The sequence below is a fragment of the Gordionus sp. m RMFG-2023 genome, chromosome 1 (assembly GCF_954871325.1).
Source record: "Gordionus sp. m RMFG-2023 chromosome 1, tfGorSpeb1-WG-v2, whole genome shotgun sequence".
Lineage (NCBI taxonomy): Eukaryota > Metazoa > Nematomorpha > Gordioida > Chordodea > Parachordodidae > Gordionus > Gordionus sp. m RMFG-2023.
Window position 1 is genome coordinate 18394880 of NC_088775.1, and position 23737 is coordinate 18418616.

At 25.5% G+C, this 23737-nt stretch overlaps 1 protein-coding gene and 1 long non-coding RNA gene across 8 annotated transcripts in view; one reads left to right on the forward strand and one right to left on the reverse strand.

Annotated features, from left to right (window-relative positions):
• LOC135931545 (uncharacterized) overlaps nucleotides 1-4373 on the reverse strand; it is a 30478-nt gene extending 26105 nt beyond the window's left edge. The window contains exons 1-2 of the long non-coding RNA XR_010573082.1: nucleotides 4240-4373; nucleotides 4065-4188 (exon numbers count right to left, since the gene is read on the reverse strand). This is a non-coding gene — a long non-coding RNA (uncharacterized LOC135931545). The remainder of the gene's footprint in view (nucleotides 1-4064; nucleotides 4189-4239) is intronic.
• LOC135931542 (cAMP-dependent protein kinase catalytic subunit alpha-like) overlaps nucleotides 1-23737 on the forward strand; it is a 51757-nt gene that overhangs the window by 13993 nt on the left and 14027 nt on the right. For 2 of the 7 annotated variants that reach the window (XM_065468737.1, XM_065468738.1), the window contains 3 exons: nucleotides 14577-14638; nucleotides 22811-22939; nucleotides 23455-23553. In XM_065468737.1, the coding sequence (XP_065324809.1) occupies nucleotides 14577-14638; nucleotides 22811-22939; nucleotides 23455-23553 (290 nt within the window). Of the gene's footprint in view, nucleotides 1-4652; nucleotides 4735-11606; nucleotides 12069-14394; nucleotides 14438-14576; nucleotides 14639-22810; nucleotides 22940-23454; nucleotides 23554-23737 lie in introns of those variants that run through there. The other 5 variants (XM_065468741.1, XM_065468739.1, XM_065468735.1 and 2 more) reach the window with 5 other exon arrangements.

Consider the following 23737-nt stretch of genomic DNA (forward strand, 5'->3'; position numbering starts at 1 on the left):
TCTACTCTAGACGAGGAGAAGGGGTATAAAGCATTTATCGAAATTGGAGAGGGGTAAGTGGTTATTAAGATGCTATTGTTATTTGATAGTTTTAATTTGGATTTCCTACTTTTGCTAATTTTTATTAGGGAATCAATTATTGTATAGTAGTAGGAAGTGGAGGGTGTGTGGGGGGGATAATTTTTAATAGGTAACAATTGGTAGAGGATGAGATAGAGGTCTGCATTGGGCGGGTTTTTGGACCAAAAGCCCATCCATCCAATGTTTTAAAAAAATTTAACCCGCTAGCCCAGCCCGCCCATAGTTTTCAAAAAATATATACCCGCTCGCCCTGCCCATTTGTCTAAAATTCCTTACCCGCCCGCCCGCCCATTAGTCTAAAATTTTTTTAACCCGCCCGCCTGCCCATTCTCGAAAATTTTTTGAATTTTCTTTTAATTTATATAAATAATTTTTTATTTTTTTAGATATATTTTGTTTATTCATAATAAAATTTTAAAATAAAAATTAAATTAAAATATATTTTTTTTAAAAAATTATGTTATAAAAAATAAAATTTATATATTATATAATAAAATAAAAATGAAAAGGGCAATTATAAAGATAAACAATTATTACTAAAATAAAATAATACAATGCAGATTTCAAACCCAAAAAAAGGAAATTTTAAGAGAAAGTTTTATTACATTCCTATAAAAGGAAATTTTTAATAGACAAAAATGTTTATTTATTCTAAGAAAAAAGTTTTATTGTTGTGTTTATTACATAATCTAGTTACGTAAATTGTCTTCACTTAAAAAAAACGATTGGTACAATAAAAAAAGAAAAATTGTTATAGATCATTTAAACAATTATTTTTTTTAGTTTGTTTTTGAACAAAAATTTTAAATTTCCTTAACCCGCCCGCTCATTGTTTAAATTTCCTAACCCGCCCTCCCAGCCCGCCCATAGTTTCAATTTTATTTTTAACCCGCCCGCCCGCCTGCCCATTCTCGAAATTTTTTTTACCCGCCCATCCGCCCGCCCACTTAGATGGGCGGGAGTGGGCTGGTGGGCCGAAACCCCGCCCAATGCAGACATCTAGGGTGTGGATATAAAAGTCGCTTGGCTAATAACCAGAGTTGTTAAAAGATACTTTTAAAATGGATCGAGATAGAGTTACAGATACATCGACAGAAAATGGATCTAGTTACATATATATAATTTTATAAGGTATTAGATATCGATACAATTTTAAAAATGTATCTGTTAACGTATACAATTTTTATCATACTTATACACAAGGTTTTCCGCTGTTCTCGAACTAAAACTCTTATTATGAGAGCACAAAATATGTAAACAAGATAATAAAAAATAAATTTCAATAACCTTATTTTTGTCGTTCTTTCGAACAAATTATCCCATTAAGGTAAGCATTTCTTAAAAAAATATTTTTTACATTAAGCTTATAATTTATTCATTAAAAGTCAGGAAAGTATCAAGTGTTATTAAACGGCTCGTTTAGAGCTGATTTTTTGGCTAACTCAATATTTTAACCTGAAAAATATTGCCTAAATCTTGAGATTTCGATAATATATGCTTAGATCTTTGTTCCTTCTATGAACAAAATCTTCAGGTATTCAAAATATTTTTGAATCTTATGATTCTACTATTATTTTAGATATTATTTATTCTTTTCGACCTATTTGATAGCTACAGAAATACAATAGTTAAAATCTCGCTATATTTTGAATTTATATTTTCAAAAATTTTAGATAAATTTGAATTTTGAAACATATTCCAATATGTAATACTTAAAATTCCTGGAAATGACATTTCTTTTTTTAAGATATTACAAAAATTTATTTGCAAAAAAAGAGCAAGGTAGAAGAATTTAATCACACAATTTTCTTTATATGATAATTTAGCCTGTGACTGTGAATATAATACCTTGCGCTTATTTAATTTTATTATTACTCATATTTGTAAAATTCATTTATAATCTTTTTTTTTCAGTTGCATGGGCTTCTTTTTCAGAAACATAAGGATTTAAAACAACAAGTATAGTGTCCTTTTAATATTAATTTAGATGACGAGAGACACTATTTTTCTTAAAAAACGTTGTCTCTATTAAAAAAGGATATATATCGTAATTCAATAAATTTTGATAGATGATCTTTATATTTATATTATTCTTTGTTTTAATAAATTATTGAAAAAATTTCGATATAGTAGCCTATGTAAAATGAATTATTTATTGCACGTCCTTGTAAAGATATCAATCAATTATGTTCTCTGATAAACATTAAAATTATTTAAAAAGCACGTTAACTAATGAGATTAAATTATGTTGGTTAATTTTTTTATATTTCTTGTCCCATGTGAGAAGCATTATATGCAGGTAGTGAAGGTTAATGTTTCTGTCTTGAACCAAGTCCGGATCGGACTGATAAACCGATCGGTCTTTTTACGATATTTAGTCCGACCCGGATTTTAAAGCAGTTCTGCCATGACCGGTTTTTGGATAAATATTATCTTACTAAATCCCCATTGTATATATTTACCACACTCCCTTTATGATACTAATTAATCTTATTTTATTCGCAATTTCTTTTCTAATGAAGTTTCACATATTCATTCCCCTTGAACCAACAAAGTTTATCAAGAAAGCACTATATTTATAGTCCTAAAAAAGACATCCATTCCCTTTAAACAAATTTAAAGCAAAGGATCTCGACACAAAAAATGAAACATATCTCTAATAAGACAATATACTAGTTATTAGTATGAGAAAGAAAGAAAGAAGAAAAGACTTACTCTGATTCAATTTCAAAGAACCTCTTTCAACAAAGATAAGATATTAGCTTTTATTTTTTAAAAGAAATCAATAAGAATATTTTTATTATTAAAGTTTATATTATAATTTCAAATCAAATTATAAACCCAAGTTAAATTAGGCGTGAGTAAAGCATAACACGAATTTATTTTTAAAAATATTTTTAAAAGACTACCGATTTTGAATCGATTTTTTATAGCTATCCGCTGTCTGGATTAATCTTTTTCAAACATTATTTGATTCTGACTAGTTTTTGAGTTTCGGTCCGGTTCTTATCAAAGAAATGACCATTATACAGGATTTGGCTTGGGGGGCACTATTAGTAAATTTTTTCCCCATTAATTTTATTGGAGATCTTTAGGTCCACTTATTTGTAAGCTTTTGGATATATTTATAGAAATAATTTGGGTTTTCACTTTTTTAAAATTAAAATCCTTTTTTAAAAAAATTTCGAATTATAGTCGTTATTTTAAAAAGTTTAATTGTCCTTTAAAATTCTTCCTTATAATGGTATATTGTATACATTTTTTTTTGGGGGGGGGGGGGTGTGTAGGGGGAAATTTTTATTAGCTTAAAATGATATTTATGAGAACAGGTAAATTTGCGATGGGGGTAAAATTTTCTCCTTACCATTGGACCTCATCATATAATCATCAAAATATGAATGTAAGTCAGATTTTCAAAAAAAAATTTACTTTTTAAAAAGATTGTATATATGTTTTTTTTGTTATCCATCAAAATATAAATAAATTTATTTTTATATAAAATCGAAAATCAATTAAAGGCTTAAAAGCATTTCTATATTTTTTTTTCTTACTATTAAAAAATAAATTTCCACCTTGTCAGAGATCAAATAGCAAAATTTGTAAAAAAAAATTTTTTTAACGTCATCTCATTTTCTTTTATTTCAATATTGAAAGATTTGTATATTGAAAACAATGTCAAGGGGCAAAAACATTTTTTGTTGTTTATATTCCACCCTTGACAGAATTTTACTATCCTTTTCATTAAACTCTATTTTTGTGTAGAATTCATGATAAAATGCTTTAAAAAATAAGTTATGACTAAATTTAAATTGCACAGGCGTAAAAATGGGGTTTGAGATGGCCCCTTCCTTATCCTTAATCAAAATATTTTTAGGAAAATTTATTTTTAAACTGATAAAAGACCATTCTTAGAAACATAATATAAAATAATTCGATCAATAATTTATAAATCCGTGCCAAAAAAGATCTATTTTAAATGTTACCTTCCATCATCACGACGGATGCATACGGAAATAATGTTGTCTTAGTATTTTAAATTTATCTTTTTCCTCGTTATATTTTCAGGGATGTAGTGAGCCGTGCTTGATGTTCTCTATTTTTATAAGTCTGCCAGAAATCGAAAAATATATTAACATTAGAAATCACCAGAACTCTAACCGATTAATGAAGATTTTTTAAAAGGTTTTTCGGATGACGTTAAACCTCCAAGCCTATAATATGGTTTAACCATGTTTTGTAAAATACGATAGCACAAATAAAAATTGTCTTCTTTTTAAAAAATTGCTGTTATATACTAAATTTGTATCATTAAAAAATGATAAAATTATAGATTCTTTGAAAATCTAAAAAAATATTCCTTCTAACATTTTCGATGGTTAAAAATAATCCATCTCAATCTAGATCTACAGATTATAAATATTTTTAAAAAACAATGAGATTTTTTTTTCATAATTTCTCCATTTTTCTTAAATTTTTTAAGCATATGCAAAACTTTTCAATTAAATTCTTTTTGATTTTTTATATTTTGTCAATTTTTATGTTATATATATTTTTCATATTTTAAATTTAAGAAAGTTTAAAAAAATCTTTCTACTATCAATCCTAAGCAATTATTATACTTTTATATCCCATAAATGCCACTTCCATTTAATTGTAAGTTCTTTTTACATCTAAATTAATGAAATTCAACATGTATCTATCAGAGGCTTTCATGGGTCTTCCCGCGGTATGGTCCAGCTGCCTTAATATTATATTTTTTAGTGGAACTAAGCCAGGCCTAGGTTTTTGAAATATTTTTTTAATGAGCTTGTTGCCAGACTTGGACTTAAAATTATTTAATTTAGATTTAGCCTATTTAAATAGTTGATAACTTAAATAAAATATTGTAAATTTTTTCTTCCAGTTATAATAAATTTAAGTATTGCAAACAAAATGATTACCTAATTGTTTATTATGATTAAATACAAATTAAATTTTTTGAATATGGGCTTGGGAAGATTTTTTGAAACTTATTATGGGCTTGGGATTTTTTAAAAAAATATTAAATATAAGCCGAGCTGGGCTTAGGCCAAAATATTTTTACTGCGGGCCTGATCTAAAAATTAAAACCCGTTAAGGTCTCTTATCTTAAAAATGGGCTAAACCTATGCATAACCTAATAAACAGCTAATTCCTATTAAGTTTTTCAATAAAATTTGTTCTATAGTTGATTAGCTAAAAAAAATAGATTTTCCTCATAGGCGCAGCTAAGACTTTGCTGAGGGGGTGGGGGTGGAGGCACTATTAAGTTAATTTTTTCCCCATCATTTTTATATAAGGTCTTTAAGATCATATATTACAGTCAATTGGCTACGTTGTATTTTTAGAATAATTTTAGTTTACACTTTTATTTGTTAAAAATGCCTTTTTCCTAAAAATTTTGAATTATTATTGTCATTATTTTAAAAAATTATTATCCTTTTACTTATTTTTCTTTCAAATTATTGTTGAATTCTGTTTATTTTTTGGGAATAGAGTGTGGAAGGGATCTGTTGGAGGAAAATATTAATTATACTAATTTAAAAGGTGATTAATGTCAAATGGTCATTTGCGAAATATTCAAAATTTAATATAAGAGTGGAATAAATATTGTAAAAAAGGTTCATTATCCTATTTTTGCTTAAATATTGTGAATTTTAAATATAAATTAAATAAAGTAGAAGGTGACCAATGTCTTAAATGGTCATTTTTAAAATAATTTTTTTGCCTTAATATTGTAAATTTTTAATAGTATAAAAAATATAGTCTAATAGGTGACAAACGTCGTAAATGGTCATTTTGATTTTTATGAAAAAGAATATTTTTTGCCTAAATATAAATTTTAAATAGGTAAAAAAAATTATTCTTATATAATGTAAATTTATAGTTAATTAAAAAATCATTTTTGTTTTGTCCTATATAATTGAAATAATATTAGAATAAATTTACAAATATAATGAGGAAAATGTCTTAAATGGTTATTTAAGAAAAAATTGGATTAAAGAATGAAAATTTTAAATAGAAATGGAAATAAATATAATATCGATTTCGCAAAATATTTTAAATTAAGGCATAACACATTTAGAAAAAATGATAAAATAAAAAATATTTTTAGTTTAAAGAAATATTTCCTAATTTCAGTTATAATAAAGTTTCGCTACAAGCAGTACTGAGCCTGATAATTTTTTAATTGGTTGTTAAGGGCCAGTTTTTTCGAAAAAATATTATGCAGAACTCTTGAAAAAATATTTAAGAGAAAGAAAAAAATTAAAGTCATTTTGACAATTTTTTAATTAATTCTATTATATAAAACTAATATTTAATAATCATAAATAAATATTATCTTATAATAATCTTAATTTTTTTAAAAATAAATTCGATTCCTACTTTAGATTTATAAAATTTAGAACAAAAAATTATTTTAAACCATATTTCAGGGATACGAGCTATAAGTGTTGTTAAAATAGCGCGCTATTTCAGTAGCGGTAGCTTTAGCGGTGTACTTTTTTAGAAAAGAGCGATAGCGGTAGCTCGCTTTCAATTTTACATAATAAATACATCTAAAAATTATTAAAATATATTTTTTACTAAATCTAAAATTATAATCTTTTTATTTAATTTAATTTAATTTTGAGATTTAAATTTATTTAAAAATATACATTATAAATCTAGTTAGCATTATAAATCTAGTTATTAAAAATGTGTGAGATTGTTAAAGATAACGAAATTTCTTTGGAAAATGAGAAAAATATAGATTTTCCCAAAATTCAAAAAATACTTTAATCTTGAAGAAAAATTTACTATTGGATATCGTTTTCGATGCAAGATGTGTCGCAAAATTTTATCATCAAATCATACAAGCAGCTATAATTTGAAAAAAACATTGCAAGGGATATTATGTTCCCACACTGAGTATATTAATTACCAATCTCAAAAGAATCAACAATCTAAAATTTTGCCAACTACTGGTAGAGTCTATGCTAAAAGGCATTGAGAAAAGGTCAAAACAAAACAAAACTCTATTTTTATTTTCTATTATACAATTATATAAATGAATGATTTATTGCTTGATTAGCCATAATTTAAATTGGCTTAATTTACAACACAATCTTTAATATTAATATATTGTATTAATATAAAATTCAAAATTTATAAATCTTTATTTACCATAATTTAATGCTATTTTAATATTTTTTTATAAATGAATCTATATCTCAGATAAATTTAAATTTTGAAAATAAAAAAGGTATTCCTTTTTTATAAATACAATCGTTTTATATAAATTAGATTTCCAGATCTGTATGATGATGATAATGTAATAGCTGCTATCGTTCATCCTAGTTTCAAGTTAAATTGGCCATACATTAATTTGACTAAATCTAATGGGCAACTGGATAGGCTGATGGTTGCCTCTATACTAATACTATAGCAAGATCTAAACCGCCGCTTTCCATAGACGATTATTTGGAAATAAATAATAATAATAATATTATTGAACCTCTAGATGCTTTTTTTAAATCTAAAAATACTCATTTAAATATTTTTGATGATTTTTTTCATATAAAAAGTGTGTTTATTAAATTCAATACTGCGTTGCCCTCAAGTGCTACTGCTGAACGATTATTTAGTATGGCAAAGCTTATACTTTTGATCGTCGCATTAGATGGGGATGAGAGTACCGAAATTTTATTATTATTAAAGTGCAATAATAAATAAATTATATATATATATGTAACAAATTATAGTCATGTTTTTATACCAATATTTTATTTGTGGAAATAAAGTTACGCAAAAAATATTTAAAAAAAAAATCAAAATAGCGTAAAAAGTAGCTATTAGCGCGCTACTCATTTGAAAACGATAGCGGTAGCGATAGCGCGCTACTTTTAAAATTAGCGTTTAACAACACTGCGAGCTATAACGAATATCGGTTCAGTTTCAGATACAAATAACAGTTCAAGTTCATAAAATGGTTCAGTTGGATGTTTAGCTTGGAATTAAGAATTCTTGCGAATATTATCTGGAAATTTATTGAAAGAAAATATTTCCAAAATTCCCAATTTTAATAAATCATGTAAAAATTAAATTTTCCTCTAATATCTACTTGATTTCAGATGTTTGGGCAAAAATTAGAGATGAAAGCATAATAAATATTATATTAACTACCCCTCAGCCTATATTCTTCAATCAGTTAAACCTGGCTCAACAGTCATACGGATATCTTATATCACATAAGAAATTATAAAGATAATTAGTGTTTCTAGCCGTCGGTCCTGTCTTATTTTTCTAAGACAGGACTAAACTTCAGACCCTTAAGTTGGAAGCCCGACTTTGGGAGCAGTGGCCCGGTACAGTACTATCTTATAAAGCGAAGCACGATAAAAATTAACATTTGTATATACGAATTTGATAAAAGCGATTGTTGTTACACAATAACTGTTAAAAAACAATTTTTTTTGCTCTTCTCTTCCCTTTTCATGGTTGGAGAGACTAGAACTACAATGAGTGATTTAACCCAATGGTCCGCCCTCCCATTATTTTAAAAGAATCTAACGATCTTTTGCTCTCGCATCTATAGTTTTTTCGCAAAATTTACTCGCCCACCCATTTATCTAAAAATTTTGTATAACCTGCTAAATTATATATTTTAATGTTTTCCACTTAAACTTAAGCTCATTGCAGACTTCCAGGAGACACCTGGGATTTTTTCTAGAGTTTATAATATGCATGTGCAGTTTATGAGTTATTTTTTTTTTATAATGGGGTGGCATTTAGTTTTTGATTACTTTTTAGATGCTGCAATTTTTGTAAATGTATAAAATAATAGAGATTTTAAATATCGGAAAACTATTTGATTTAACAATCTGTTTTATAAAAAATGATAATTTATTAAACAATTTTTATCAAAAATTAAATTTTAAAGTTAGTAAGGATCTGGGATTAGTTTTCAGGAGTTTATACGAGCCATTTGCACACTAATTTAAATTTTATAATATGACAATAAATTATGATTTTGATTTTTTTATTATATTTTTAATTATGTATAACACAACGTTCAAAAACAATTAAAAATGTAAATTTGAAAACTTTTGATAACTTTATTTAAAAAGCCCTTTTCTAAAGAAAAGTAGAAAAAATGCGTAAAACATTTATTATAAAAAATATTTTCTTAACTTTAACGTTAGTATTTTTCTTAAAGTTTTAATCTTAAATTTTTAAAACTTTTGAAAATTATGAAACTTTTGAAACAAGTTTACAATCAACCTTCCCCAGAAAGGGTTTAACTTTCACCAAAGTTATTTTTCGGAAAAATTAGTATTGTAGTAAAAATATTTGTATATAACTTTTTAAAATAAATTCTATAATTTATATATAATATATAATATAAGAGTAAGTTAGGGGAATAAAATAAGATATTATTTATTTAAAATTATCAAGTATATTATGTCGTTTGCCTTTCAGGGTTGGCAAGATATCCAATTTCATTTATTAAATTTTCCAATGATGTCACAAATCTATTTAACAACTTTTTAAAGCTATCGCTGCTAAATTATAAATTTAGTGACCCTTAATTCCGAGCGCGAATTTTGTCTTTTTTCTATTTTAAAAGTAAGAATAAGATGACAGAAAAAAACAAAAAAAGATTATTAAGATTAAACTTGTTAGATAAGAAACTGCCATAGGCGGAACCCGATTAAAGCACTAAGAAGTGGATTTATATCTAAGCTTAATCTATTTATACAATTTACTAGTTTATTTCTAAGCCTGATCGGTTTTTATAATTTTATCCTTTCAGGACTTGGCCTAGACTATGGTTTAGGTAGTTGTCCTCAAAATGAATAATATACATATAAAGTTGAGCTTAAAATTTTCATTTTCAGCTGTTAAAAGTGATTCAAATTCTTTAGGAGTTCCTAATGGATCAAAGATGATAGAATTCATCCAAAACTTAAAATATTTGATAATAAAAATATCTATAATAAAGGAGAAAGAAATAAGATGTCAGGATTTGCTAGCCTTTTAGAAAATAAAATAAGAGATAGCATATTGTCGGTCACATTGCAAAATATCGTTACTGACTTTTTTTTCTGAAACAGGTTTGAAATTGCTCTGTTGTCAATTTAATATAAATTTGATATCTTATAATTATTATACCGTATGTTCTTAAAAAATTCTAAATAATATCAAAATTTAAAAGAGTTATTTCATTAGTTATCGTCACTCATAACTTAATTTACTTTATTTGAATGTTACATTTTTCCAAGAAAGTAGCCCCGTTACTAGTTACACATTTTTTCCCTCCTACTTTAAAACATTAATAGCGATAGAGTCGAACGATACTAGTAAATCACAAACACATCAATTACTAAATTTTAGATCAAAGGCTAATTATTTTATGGTTAATAAAAGGCAAAACAAAACATATTTTTTTATAAAAAAACACGAAAGAACTTTAAGCAAAAAAAAATATGGTAAATGTTATAAACTTTACTCCTGTTTTTTGGCATTATCTTTATATTTTTTGGTTTTATACGAAAAAAACTTTAAATACAAAATGATAGATTTTTTAAATAATATTTTATTTCATAGATGGAGTTAAAGATTTTATTATCATTTTGTTAATAACCATAATTTTTGCAACGATTCAAAAAGCATCGGACGAGATGTTTGGAGAAAAATACCTTCCTTTTTTACGACTCATGTTTGAAACGTTTATATAGATATGATGTAAGATCCTAATTTTGGCGCTTGAGATAGAGTAAGAGGTAATCTCATTTCTTTCGACGTTAAGTTTGATAGCTTTTATCATTTTAGTAAATTCTCACTTTTTTGAAAATTTAGATAACACAAAAAAGAATTCTCTACACAATAAGATATATTTTAAGAGCTCCCAACTTACAAATAATATATATAATTTTGATTCAATCAGTTTTTAGAAAATATACTTTTCTTTATATAGTATTTTATTATAATATATTTAATTCTTGTTGTCATCGCTAAATAGGATTTTTTCGCATATTTATAATGATAATTCGTATTTTCTAGTTATTTATAAACATAAATTGTTAATTGATTGAATAATTAAAAGTTTTCTCTTATATTAAATATTGATTTAAATAATTTTCAAAAAAAATAATATATGCTATTGGATTGCAATAGCCCTGCCCTTATCGTTGTGTTCTAAATATACTTCTTGAATTTTTTTAGGTAACACAAAAAATACAAAAATAAGATATTCTAGGAGCTAACTGTCTTGTGTTTTATCAATTATAATAATATAATATTCTTTTTCCATATATTTATAATAAATGATTCGAATTTCTATTTATTAACTACTTAATTAATAAATTGCATTAATTCAAAGTTTACTTTATATAATAAATATTTATATAAATTTATTTTTTATTTTATTGGAATACGATTTGAATAATTTTTGTTGAAACTGTCACTAATAATTGGCTAGGATAATCTGTTTAATTTAACAAAAAATAACAAAACATCAATTATTTTAATTACATATTTGTATCTAAACATTTTAGTATATAATTTTAAATATTAAAGCAGTTGTTCGTTAAACTGTATCAGATGTAGTCTAAAATTCATAACAACCAGCGGAATTTTAATTATCCGGGGAATGCTTAGTTTTTTCTACCATTGCCTAAAACAGATTCCTTTACAACCGTTGTCACATTCTTCCAAGACTTCACATAAAATAGAAGAGAATTTCTCAGCAATATCTAATAAAAAATTCTCGTCAATATCTTCTTCTTCCGATGAAAAATATAAAAATTGCAAACTAAATTCTGAAAATTCAAAAAACGCCTACAAAATAGGAGTCGAACTTCGCTCATTTACTTACAATGATAGCGATATGGATACTATGCGAAATTCTTTAAATGAGTCCATCCTTTTAGAGGAAAATTTTTTCCATATTTTGGGGAAGGAAGCTTGTGAAAATTTAAAAAGAGGTAATTGAATTGATTTCTTTTATAGATTAAATAAACTTATGTATGTTTATATTATGAGTAGATTTGTAAAAAAAATATCCATTATCTAACAGAATTTGTAACTTTATTTTATTTTTCAACGAAAATTAATTTTACCACCCTTTAGAGCAGGTCTGCATGAATAAAATCAATAGAAATTTTGGGCTAGCACATACAAGGGAAGTTACTATTAAAATTGAATATTCTATAGAATTAATAAAATGTATTATTTTTTATCGAAAATTCTGGTGACATTGACAATTCTAAAAATAGAGCATGTCGACATTATACAAAAAAGTAAAATTAAGGCCTCATTTATAGTAAACGCGTTATGCTCAAGCGCTGTGTTATTTGAAGCAGCGTTATTAAAAAATTAACCCAATAAATAGGTATAAATTTAAATATGAAGCGTTATGATGATACGCTATGATAAAATTTGAAAAACATGTTGTGATGCGTTGATAAAGAAATATGCGATACGATTATAAAAATAATAGCGAATTCGATAAAAAGGTAAGATTTTTCTTAAATATTATATAAAATAATTATCTTTATTTTGCTTTAACTTAAATGAATGAGCTGTTATAACGCAGCGCTTGAAGATAACGCGTTTACTATAAATGAGGCCTAATAATATTACCCATGCGTTGAAGTTACTTATGTAATGCTTAACCATAAAACATCTCTTTGATCTTATTCAATTACGACCAATCGCGACACCAAGGAAAGAGATATATATTCACTACAATAGTCATTAACGATTAAATTTAATCTAATTACCCTTAAAATAATTTTTATTTGAACTCTTACGAGAGAACACTTAAATAAATTTAAGAATATAACTCTTTAGCAGATCTAAATGAAGAGTCGGCGAAGAGCTATCATATTTTAAAAATATTATTTTATATAACATAAATTTGACAATCGTTTACTTTTTTATCTAAAAAAATATTTTTGATTCATATATCCTGCTTTAACTTTGAACTCAACAATCACATGATGAATAAAATTTATCATCAACATTTGACATAAGTTTGATATAGGTTTGAGAGAAAAAAGAAATATATATTATCTGTTTTTTTCTCCTATTTTCTTAAAATAAGCCACATTCATAATGAAAGTGAAACTAAAAATTTTTTTTCTTTTGTAAGTGATACAGAACTAGAAGATTTAGTTTCTAATGCTACCGAGTATTCTTTATTAAGATATTTTAGCAGGTATCAGGAAGAGCTCCCACAATCCACAAACCATTTTAAGCCGAAGGTATATTTTCAAAATACCAATATCAATTTTAAAGGCAAAGCAAAATGGGTTATACAAAAATACCTTACATTTGCTCTCTGAGATATAATTTCTAAAATAAAATACTTGCAAAATATTCGATTTGATATATTATTTACATAATTTTTAGATTTTTTTTAGAAAATGAAAAAATCCTTTATAAAATTATTAAATATAAGTTATTAATAATTACTAAAAATTAACTATTTTTCCAAACAGTATTCGTAAAAGTGTTTGTATTTAAATGCTTTTTTATAAATATTTATACATTTAAAATACATTTTTTTAAAAAACGTATTTGTATTAGTGATCTGCAAATGGTAAAATTCCAGCCCGGCCCGATGCGAATATATATTTTGCCCGGCCCAGCCTAGAATGGATTTTATTTTACTAATGTCCGGCCTGGTTTCATTTTTTTATTAAAGTTGCCCTGCCCGGTTGTTTAAAATCACTGCGGTTATTTAAAATAAACCTAACCTGAAATATTTGTAATTGAACATCTAAATAAACAATTAATTATAGTATTGAGAAGTGGTTAAATTAAAAACAATATAATTTATGGATTATCACTTCTATCAAATATCAGAATTCACCAATAAGTCTAATACATTACAAAATAAGTCCTATTTATGTCAATAATAATTTGACCTTGATTTAAGATTAAATTAAAATAAAAAAACTTAATAAAAATTTGTCATCATTAAAATAATAAGCCAATAAATATTATTATATTGATAAAATTAGGACTTAGAATAATCTATATATATAATCACGGTAATAAAAAAATGAACGTTTTCGAATAATCTTAATGTTAATTTTTATTTTTCTTATCAACTTTCCTATCATCTTAATGTTAATTTTTATTTTTTCTATCAACTTTCCTATCCTCTTAATATTAAATAAATCGATGGAGACTATATATCTCTAATGTTAAATTTTAAGAAAATTTTTTGTACATCACGGGATATCAATACGGTATTAATTCTATAACCGGACCTGAAATTTTTTTAAAAAAAACTCCGAGTGAGGCTGGGCCTTACAAATGGTACATCTGCAGGTATATGATTTAAGTAATAGGAAATAATATAATTATTTTATTAGAAAATGTGATAAGTTTATTAGAACAAAATATTGGCGACTTCTTATTAATTATATTATGCTACTCAATATTTAATTTATATTTCATATATTAATAAATATATTTTTAAGTTAAAGAGTATTTGGACCGTTCGGCTAAGGAATTCAAAGAAAAATGGGAAAATCCAATAAAAGTAAATTCTTTTTTATTGATTTTAAATTATTTCAAAAATAAAATTTTATAAAGTTGCTTAATAACAAATTTTATTTCAAAAATAAAATTTTATAAAGTTGCTTAATAACAAATTTTATTAAATAATAATAAATAATTTATGAACTTAAAAAAAAGAGACTTTTGTTGCAGCATAGTCCAATCAGTTAATAAAAAAATATCATTTTTATTGAATATATAATTTCATAGAAAATTAAGCTTTTTTTATCATTTCATCGCCAAATCTTACATTTTATAACTTTTTTCAAGAAAAAAGACAAAAGCACAAGTTAATTAAAGTTTCTTTTTTTAAGCGAGAAGTTAACATTAATTATAACCATATTAAAAACTTATTAGATAAACTTTTATACATTTTATTTCGTAATATATGGTAACTTTTATAATAAGATATTTCGTTTTTTAAAATAAATCTGCCTAGCTCGAAAAGTAAAAGGATAATTAAAAATATTCTGCTTAGATAATTTATTTTAACTTAATAAAAAAAATTTAATTTAATATAATATTTAAATAACGGGCCGTCGGGTTTATAAATTAATAATAATTTTGGGTATGGCGCCTGGCGCTAGGGCAAAAAATAATTGAATTTGCACGAATCTAGATTATTTTTCAATAATACGTACTATTATAAAATTTATGATTAAATTTTTTTATTTTCCTCAAATTTATAAATTAAAAAATTTTTATTTCCGGTCAGTTACTTTATTTGAATAATAGCTGATATAATATGTTATCAAAATGTGATAGCAAATAATTAATTTTTTAAAAAAAAAAATAAAATTAATAAATGTGAAAAATATAGAAATGGAGTTTACGAGAAAGTATAAAGGATAAAAAAAAGGAAAGGAATGTAAAGGGAAGAAATGGAAGGTTATTCGATGGAAGAGAGATAAAATTTAGATAGTTAGAGCGAATAATGGCTGTAGCAAGTCTTTGTCGTAAGAAGAGGGATTTCTTAGACTGATCGGTTTTTTCACGAATCCGTTTACCTAATTCTTTAAAAAAACGTTGAGCTTTATTACCGAAGGTGGTGAGAATGGAGCAGGCGATGGGTATAGAAAGAAATATCTAAGGAACTGTACTTGATGATTTTTCGGAATTCTGTGAGGGTGAGGGTATCGACATTATAATTAGATGGTGCATTTGGGTCAATGCAGAGGAAATCCTAAACCAGGAGCTGACCCCTTGACCAAGAAATCGAGGACATTCCTTCAGTACGTTTTTCATTAGTTCTAAAAATTCCGGTTGGTTCAAGTCTAGATGGAATGCCTGCTGATTTGAGGGCACGTAATATGATGTCGTTGCATTTGGTGTGCCGTGGAAAACGGCCTTGACAAAAGCTACAATGGAGACAATGTCTGCCCTTGCTATTGACGCTGGTTGTTTCGCAATGTTTACATTGGTATAGAACAATTACGCAATTGAGCCTAGTCCAATAGCAAATCTTAGCTCGTCAGCGGAAAGACAAATTAAGGTTGTTAGAAGGTATGGTTTCCAGAAACTCGTAACCGGATCCTTGGTTCAATTGGTGAAAAACTGTGAGATCGTGGTCGTGAAGGCTCGATTTTAGGTAAGCGACGGATCTTTCTCTGAGTGGCATATCTCCGTCTTGCTGTGAACATGAGGAGGGTCGTGGATATTTGGGACAACGGAATTGTCCAAAATGTTCTGGGTTTCAGCTAATAAGGGGCCAGGGAAGTAAGAAAGATGGCTAATGTGTGAGTCAGATGAAAGACGGGAAGCGATGAACCCACTAATGGAAGGAGTTAGAGGTGAGCGTAAGCCGATACCCCGGAGTTTGCATAGAAGTGATGCTTGTAATCATGAATTATGCTTAAAGATGATGTTTATTTTTTTTTATTTTTGCAATAATTTACGATTTTGAAAAAACTGAATTACAAATTGAGATATTTGAAAAAAAAATTTGTAAAAAGGATTTTTGTTGAATAAAAATAAAACCACAAGATTGGCACATATGTTCATTTTTAATTTCACCGTTTAATTTTTTGTTATTTACATAATATTTTAAAAAGCAAATTTATTTTTAGATTATTTCTTTTTGAAATATATCCAAATTATCATAAAATATTTTACTAATTTTATTAAAAAAATATAAAAATATATTTGTATTTTATAAGACATAAAAAGAAATTTAAGAAATAATATTAATATCGCATTTCCTATTAGTTTGCTCATGGACTTCTACACTCCGTAAATTAATGACAATTTTACCCCCCCCCCACCAACCACCAAATCAAAATTACCATCCCCTTTAATATTATTCAAATGATGATGGCGTTCTCATAACCACCACCTATCTGACCCCTCCAATTTCAAAGATGATCCCCCCCCCACTCCCGCAGGAGAAATCCTTGAGTATGTTAAAGAGGTCATTATTTTTTTAAAAAACCCATTTTACAGGCATGTGATGAATTTGAAAGATTTAAAATAAAATTGTTTAGGCATCAATTCAATAAATAAAAATGTTTTTAGTATAATCAAAAATATTTTAACAGTAATTAAAATAAATTATAACCGGTAGGGACGCTTTTGCGTCTCCCAATCGACACTCTGAATAAAACATCAGTTAAAATATCGATTTTTTTTTTATAATAATAGAATCTTTTTATAATATTTTATTCATTTATTATTAATTTAACGGAGTGTACACTTATTATTTCTCACAAATATCATACCCAATTGTTAAAATTTTTTTAACTCTTGAACTCTAAACTAGTCATAACAAAACGGTTACTGATGTTTAATATGCACAACATAAGAATTTAAATCGATATCGTATATAGATTAGCAGAGTGGATGCTCAAAAAGTTATATTGTCGGTACTCCTACGATTTTCTACTACTATCCTTAAAATGTGTTGGAAATTTTTTTATTTCCAGGTTAATCTAGTTTTTTATATATAGAGATATAGTAGAGACTGAATACTATCACCCTGCAATTTTATAATCACCTCTTTTGCCACTCTTTTTGAAATTTTATTTTAGTCATTTCGTTTTTTAAAAAAAACATCTCTGCCTTTAATTTAAATAAAACATCTTTGATTTTAATTTAAATAATTCTTTAATGAAAAAATTTTGAACAATAAAACTAAAATTTGTTAGTTTAAAAAAATGTAATTTTTATTGAATGTATTTAAGTCTTCTTTAAGACCTCAGCAATTAAACAAATTAAATTTGTTGTAAAATAATCAGATGTAAAACTATTTTTAGACGATGATCTCCAAACAGCTGCATTAATTTTTTTCTCAGAATCGGGAACATTATAGTTAATGTATATATGACAGAAATACTTATGAAAGAGTGGTAAATCACATTTTTTATAATAGGTTTCGATTAATTAGTTGGATTTTTAGAATGAATTTAATATTCTTGCAGCCAAAATCTTGGACTTATTTTTTTATAGATCCTTTCTTTCTGAAAAACGTAACATCTGCTCATTGAGCAGATGTAATAGGAAACGCGAGTGCACAGGCTTATAATTTTATTGAAATTTCAGCTGCAGTATTATATCTAAATAATTAGAAATAACGAATTTCTTTTTGCCAAATGATATGTATATACATTATACTCTGCGGAACATATTATATTTAACAATTAAACGAATAAGACCAATAAGATTATTTTTTTTTCCCCTGGAGGCAGTCGGTTCCTCATAGTTCTTCCGGGTAACAGTGTATATTAGTTAGTCTTATGTAATTTTCGGGGGAAAAATATATTAGATTACGATTAATTCCTCCAAAGAGTCATTTTTCAAAAGATTAATAACTTAACAATCATGGGCGCCCGCAGTAATTTTTTTAGGATGATTCAAAAAATTTATTGTTAAATTTCTCTTATTTTCCCTTAAAAAATATTTGTAAATATATTTTAAATTTAGATTTTTTTAAAATAATTTTATTGGTTCATTGGTATAAATGAAATATTTTCATTCTTTGTGATATAGTTTCAATTAAAATATTGTCTTTAGATAGAAAAATCATTTTCTCATATATCATATTTTTATTTTAAAAATATGTTTGAACTTAAAGGGTATATTTTTAAAAATGATGAACTACACAAAGTTTCGATGCATTTATAGTTTTTTTAAAGATTACAATGTATCATTGGTTTTTTTCGCTTTTAATTAATAATAATTAATTTTCATATTTAGTACTTAGTATTCGATAATGAAATCCTTTATTTGTTTTAAACCAATAACACTAAGATTTTTTAGTTTTTATCGGTGTCTTTCTTGAGGAGAGGTGAAATTATGAACAGCAACACCATAAAATTCAATTTGAGAAGGGGAGACTGGGCTTAGTCGAACTGATTTTTACAAAATTAGCTCCTGTTTTTTTTAGATAATATGAAAAATAATATATGATTAGATATCTACGACTATATTCTATAAAGTGTCTTATGAAAAATTTTAAGAATATAATGATTTTTTAAATATTTTATCTTTTGTAAAAGTGAAAAATTTTGTCTAACAAGCCCCAATAGCGGGGTGAGGCAAACCACTTCAAGAGGTTTCCAAAACCATTAGTTTTTTAGGCCATACTAAATTGAAATACATTTTTATTTATTAATAATGATACCTATAGAATAATTGTATAGTTGTAATGTTCAAAATATCATAATACTTATAAATTGATTGAAGCTAATTATATATAAAATTGAAACTTAATTTTGGTTAATTTAATAAACATTTTGTATATAAAAAAATAAGGATCTTAAGGAGAGATTATGACTTCTTAGCATAAATTCGAAATATAAATACCAATCATAAACAGCCATGAAATTGCCTTTTCAATATTTTAATTTTTTTTTCATTATTAACTGTCATAATTGATGTGTATGGTTTAGCCCCGCTAGCTCTAAATTGACAAATCATGATTGAAATGATATCTAGACATAAATACTCATAAAACTTACCCAAATTATTGAAATTATATATTTTAGTAAAATTCTGTCATGTAAAAATCTTTTGAAAATAAATTTTATCTCTTAAATAAAATTTTTAGTAATTAATTATTTTAAAAGACTTTTTGTCCATAGATATAAACTAATAGAAATTATATTCGGATAAAATTTTAACCTTCTGATGTATTTAATTTTAAAATGAGATTAAAGGGTTTGCCAAGCCCCGGGGTTTACCTAACCCCAATATCCCCTACGCCTAAAATATCTTCTAGACTTTTCAGCAACATCTAAATGAAGAGCTAAAGATATTTCCAATTCTAGATTCAGATTAATATAGAAGAGAGGATAAAAAAAATACATGAATTTATTTAAGTAATCATTAGTTTAGCTTTATATATTATTGTTACGATTGGGTTTATAGATAATATATATGTTAGTGTTTAAGGGGAAATGGTAGAGATTCCGGAAGAATTTGTAGAGATTAGTGGAAGTGTAAAGGTGATAATGTACTGTAGAAGTGATATCTAGAAATAGAAGAAAAATATAAATTAAAATGAATAATTAAATATTAGCTATTTAAAAATAATTTTATTAAATTCTTTAAAAACGCAAAAATTTACAACTTTATTAATAATTTCAAACGCAATTTTAATAATTTTATTCAATTCTTTAAAACGCAAAAATTGGCAACTTTATTGATAATTTCCAAAACACAGGTAATTACCAAATTTTATAATTATGAATTTTTTTTATAAATGTTTGGGTCTTTTATATATTTTCTTTTTTTAAAATCAGAATTAATATTCAAAAATTAAAAAAATTCGAAGTTCATAACTTCTTAACAATACAATAAGAATTAATAATCAATAATAAAGTTCATAACTTATTAAAATTTTATAATAATTTAATATTACATTAAACATTCAAATATAAAAAAAAACTAAATATTCAAATATATTCATAAATAAAATATACATATATACAAAAAAAATATAAAAACTAAATATTAAATCTAAAAATTCCCATATAATAATTATCAAATATACAAATTTAAAAATCCAAGTACAATAAATATTCAAATTTGAGTTATATCACAACAATTATACTTCATAAACAAACCTATAGCAAAAATATGAAAGGATTATAATAAGATGTTTAAAAAGATTAATATAAAAATGTTTAAATAAATGAAATAATTGCTCATGTAAAGATAAAAGTTAAATTGGTTATTATCAAAAGTATAACATAATTAAGCTTTAAATCTTATATATAAAAACGTGTAATTTTTCAAAAAGAATTAATTTGGCTAAAATAATATTTTTTTATCATAACTATTTTTAAATTTTCTTTGTAACATTTTTTGTCCTTTTATCTGCTTTTGCTATTAAAATTTCTTTTACAGGGATAATTTTTTTCCCCTCAACTTAAAGAGGGTAAAACACTATAGTCAATAATTAAGAATGATCATAAAAACATTTTTTTTAAAAATATAAAGAAAAAAAATTTCCTTTTTACTTTTACATATTGTGATGATTTCATCCAGGCGCGTACCAGTGCCCCCCCCCTCCCGTAGCAAAATTTTTTGAAAAAATAAAAAAGGTTTTAGGAATTGTGAAATGCAAAGTATTTTATTTCAAATAGGTTATATTCTATTTAAAATTTTAGCTAAAAGTTAAATTAATTGTTATGTTTCATCTGTGTATATTAATATTTTTTCCCATGAAAATTTGAAACATATTTTCTTCTATTTTTTTAAACCTTAAACACTGATGGATATAAGAAAATTTTATCAACCAAAAACCTAACATTAGTGCAATTTAACATAAAAATATATAACCCAAAACCAACCAGAAATCATAATGATTGTTTATTCATCTTCACACTCTGATGCATAATGATTTACAAATAAAACTATATAACAAAATGAAGAATCCCAAAAGTTAGATAATGAAGAAATAAGGTCTTCAGAAGGTTAGTGATCATTAGACATAAATGTTGAATGGAATTATTTTTAAGACTCTTGTGTTGCAAGAAGAAAAAACTGCAAATATCAAACCTGACACTATGGAGTCTTCAACATTAAACTATTACAGCATTTTTGGATCTAGAAAAGTCTTTTAGATATTTCCCTTGGAGAAATATCAGGATGTCCTGCTCCAGATATCTTACCTGAAGCTTATATATTATTAGATTCAATAGGACAGCCGATAATTTTACGAGATTTATATAAATATTGAACGGAAACGAGAATATATGATTTTGAGATTCGCAAGTCTGCATCTAGGCAAACAATCGTTCTAATATTAACGTGAACACAAATGAGGATTTCTATAGAACAACCATTTTTATTCCACTTTTGAATATATTTTTTACACAAATTAATGAATTTGGGATTGATCAAATGGCTCTGTCCAATTTAAAAATACTATTATACCTAGAAATCCGTCTTAGGATATAATCTTGGTATTGCAATTGAATATTTCGCTCAATTTTTTTCTGATGATATAAATTATCTGACGGCCATATCTGATGGCCAATTAATTTCAGAATTTAAATCTTGGTATGAAAGATTAATTTTATTAAATGTTCATCCAAGAAACACCATGGAAGCTTTACATACTTTAAAATATATTTTGTAATATTTTCCAAATCTATTAAAATTACTGTATATTTTGGCAACAATTATAAATGAGAGGACCTTTTCTTCATTACGGAGAATAAAAACTTACCTCAAAAGTACGAAATCAAAAAATTAATTGAATGGACTTACCTAGTATAAATAGAGATTTAATCCTCAATTACAAAAAAAAATATAGAAAATTGGCGCGATCGTAGTGGAAACTAAATTTCTATTTATGAACGATATTTATATTAGTGTTGTCCAAAAATTTAGAATGGATATTTAAATTTTGACCAAAATCTAGAAAATGTAAAAAAAATAATATTGTCGATAAAGCCTATAAAGGAGTTATGACTTATAATTTATTATTTTAATTATAATTAAAATATAGCTAAAATTTAGGGGTTTAGGGCTGATGTTTTAAGCAGTGTGTGGAAAAAAATTAAGGGAATGGATATTTCACAATTTCGTGGGCTATATAAAAATGTTCGGTTTCCGATTTGAACATAAAAAACAATTCTTTTTTCGGATTACTTAGTTTTAAATTTACGTTTTTTAATAATAATAAAAATAAAAGTTATGAATAATTTTATAGAGTATCGGATCTTTCGATGAATATACGAGGGTGAAAACGTTAGGAACAGGTTCGTTTGGACGCGTCATATTAGTTCAAAATAAACAATCCAAATATTTTTATGCCATGAAGGTGTTGGACAAACAAAAGGTTAATAATATTTAATAATCTATCCTCAATGAATATAACATCATTTTTAATAATTCGAATTCTATTTTTATGATACAGTTAAATGTTTTCTTTGAAGTTAATTTTACTGAAATTATGGTAGTCAATTCAAATCAGAGGTTTTTGGACGACCCGTGCAGAAAATTTTAATAAAAAAATAAACCCTAATTGGGAAGGTCTATTTATTAAATTTTATCCCAATTAGTCACTTGAAAATGTTGAATAACTATTCATATTTTCGATGTTTTTTCATAATTTATACAAAATACAGCCAAAATTAAATTAATTATTTTTTAAAAAATCAGATTAAGGCGTAAAATAGTTATAGATAAAATTTGGACCGGGCCAAAAAATCCAAAAAAAAATACTGAATCAAGCTTGAAAATGATTTTTTTTTCAAATTTGAGCCGAGCCATTTAATATCTCTACAGAGGTCTCTGATTTAAATGGTCGTCAAAATAGATTTTTTTAAAAATGACCAAATACTTAAATTATAGATCGTTAAATTAAAACAAGTCGAACACACCATTAACGAAAAACGCATATTACAAGCCATCAACTTTCCTTTCTTAATTCACATGGAAAACACATTTAAAGTAAGAAATATGAAAATGTCAAATTTAACTGTTATTATAAAATTTTGCAAGGTTATACTAGAGAATATAGAGAATTTATTTCAGAACAAACTGCGATCAATGTCAAACTGAATTTCTAAGTTGCACTCGTGTTATGCAATTTTTTAAAAAAAATAACCATAATCGATGGGAGACCCTAAAAAAA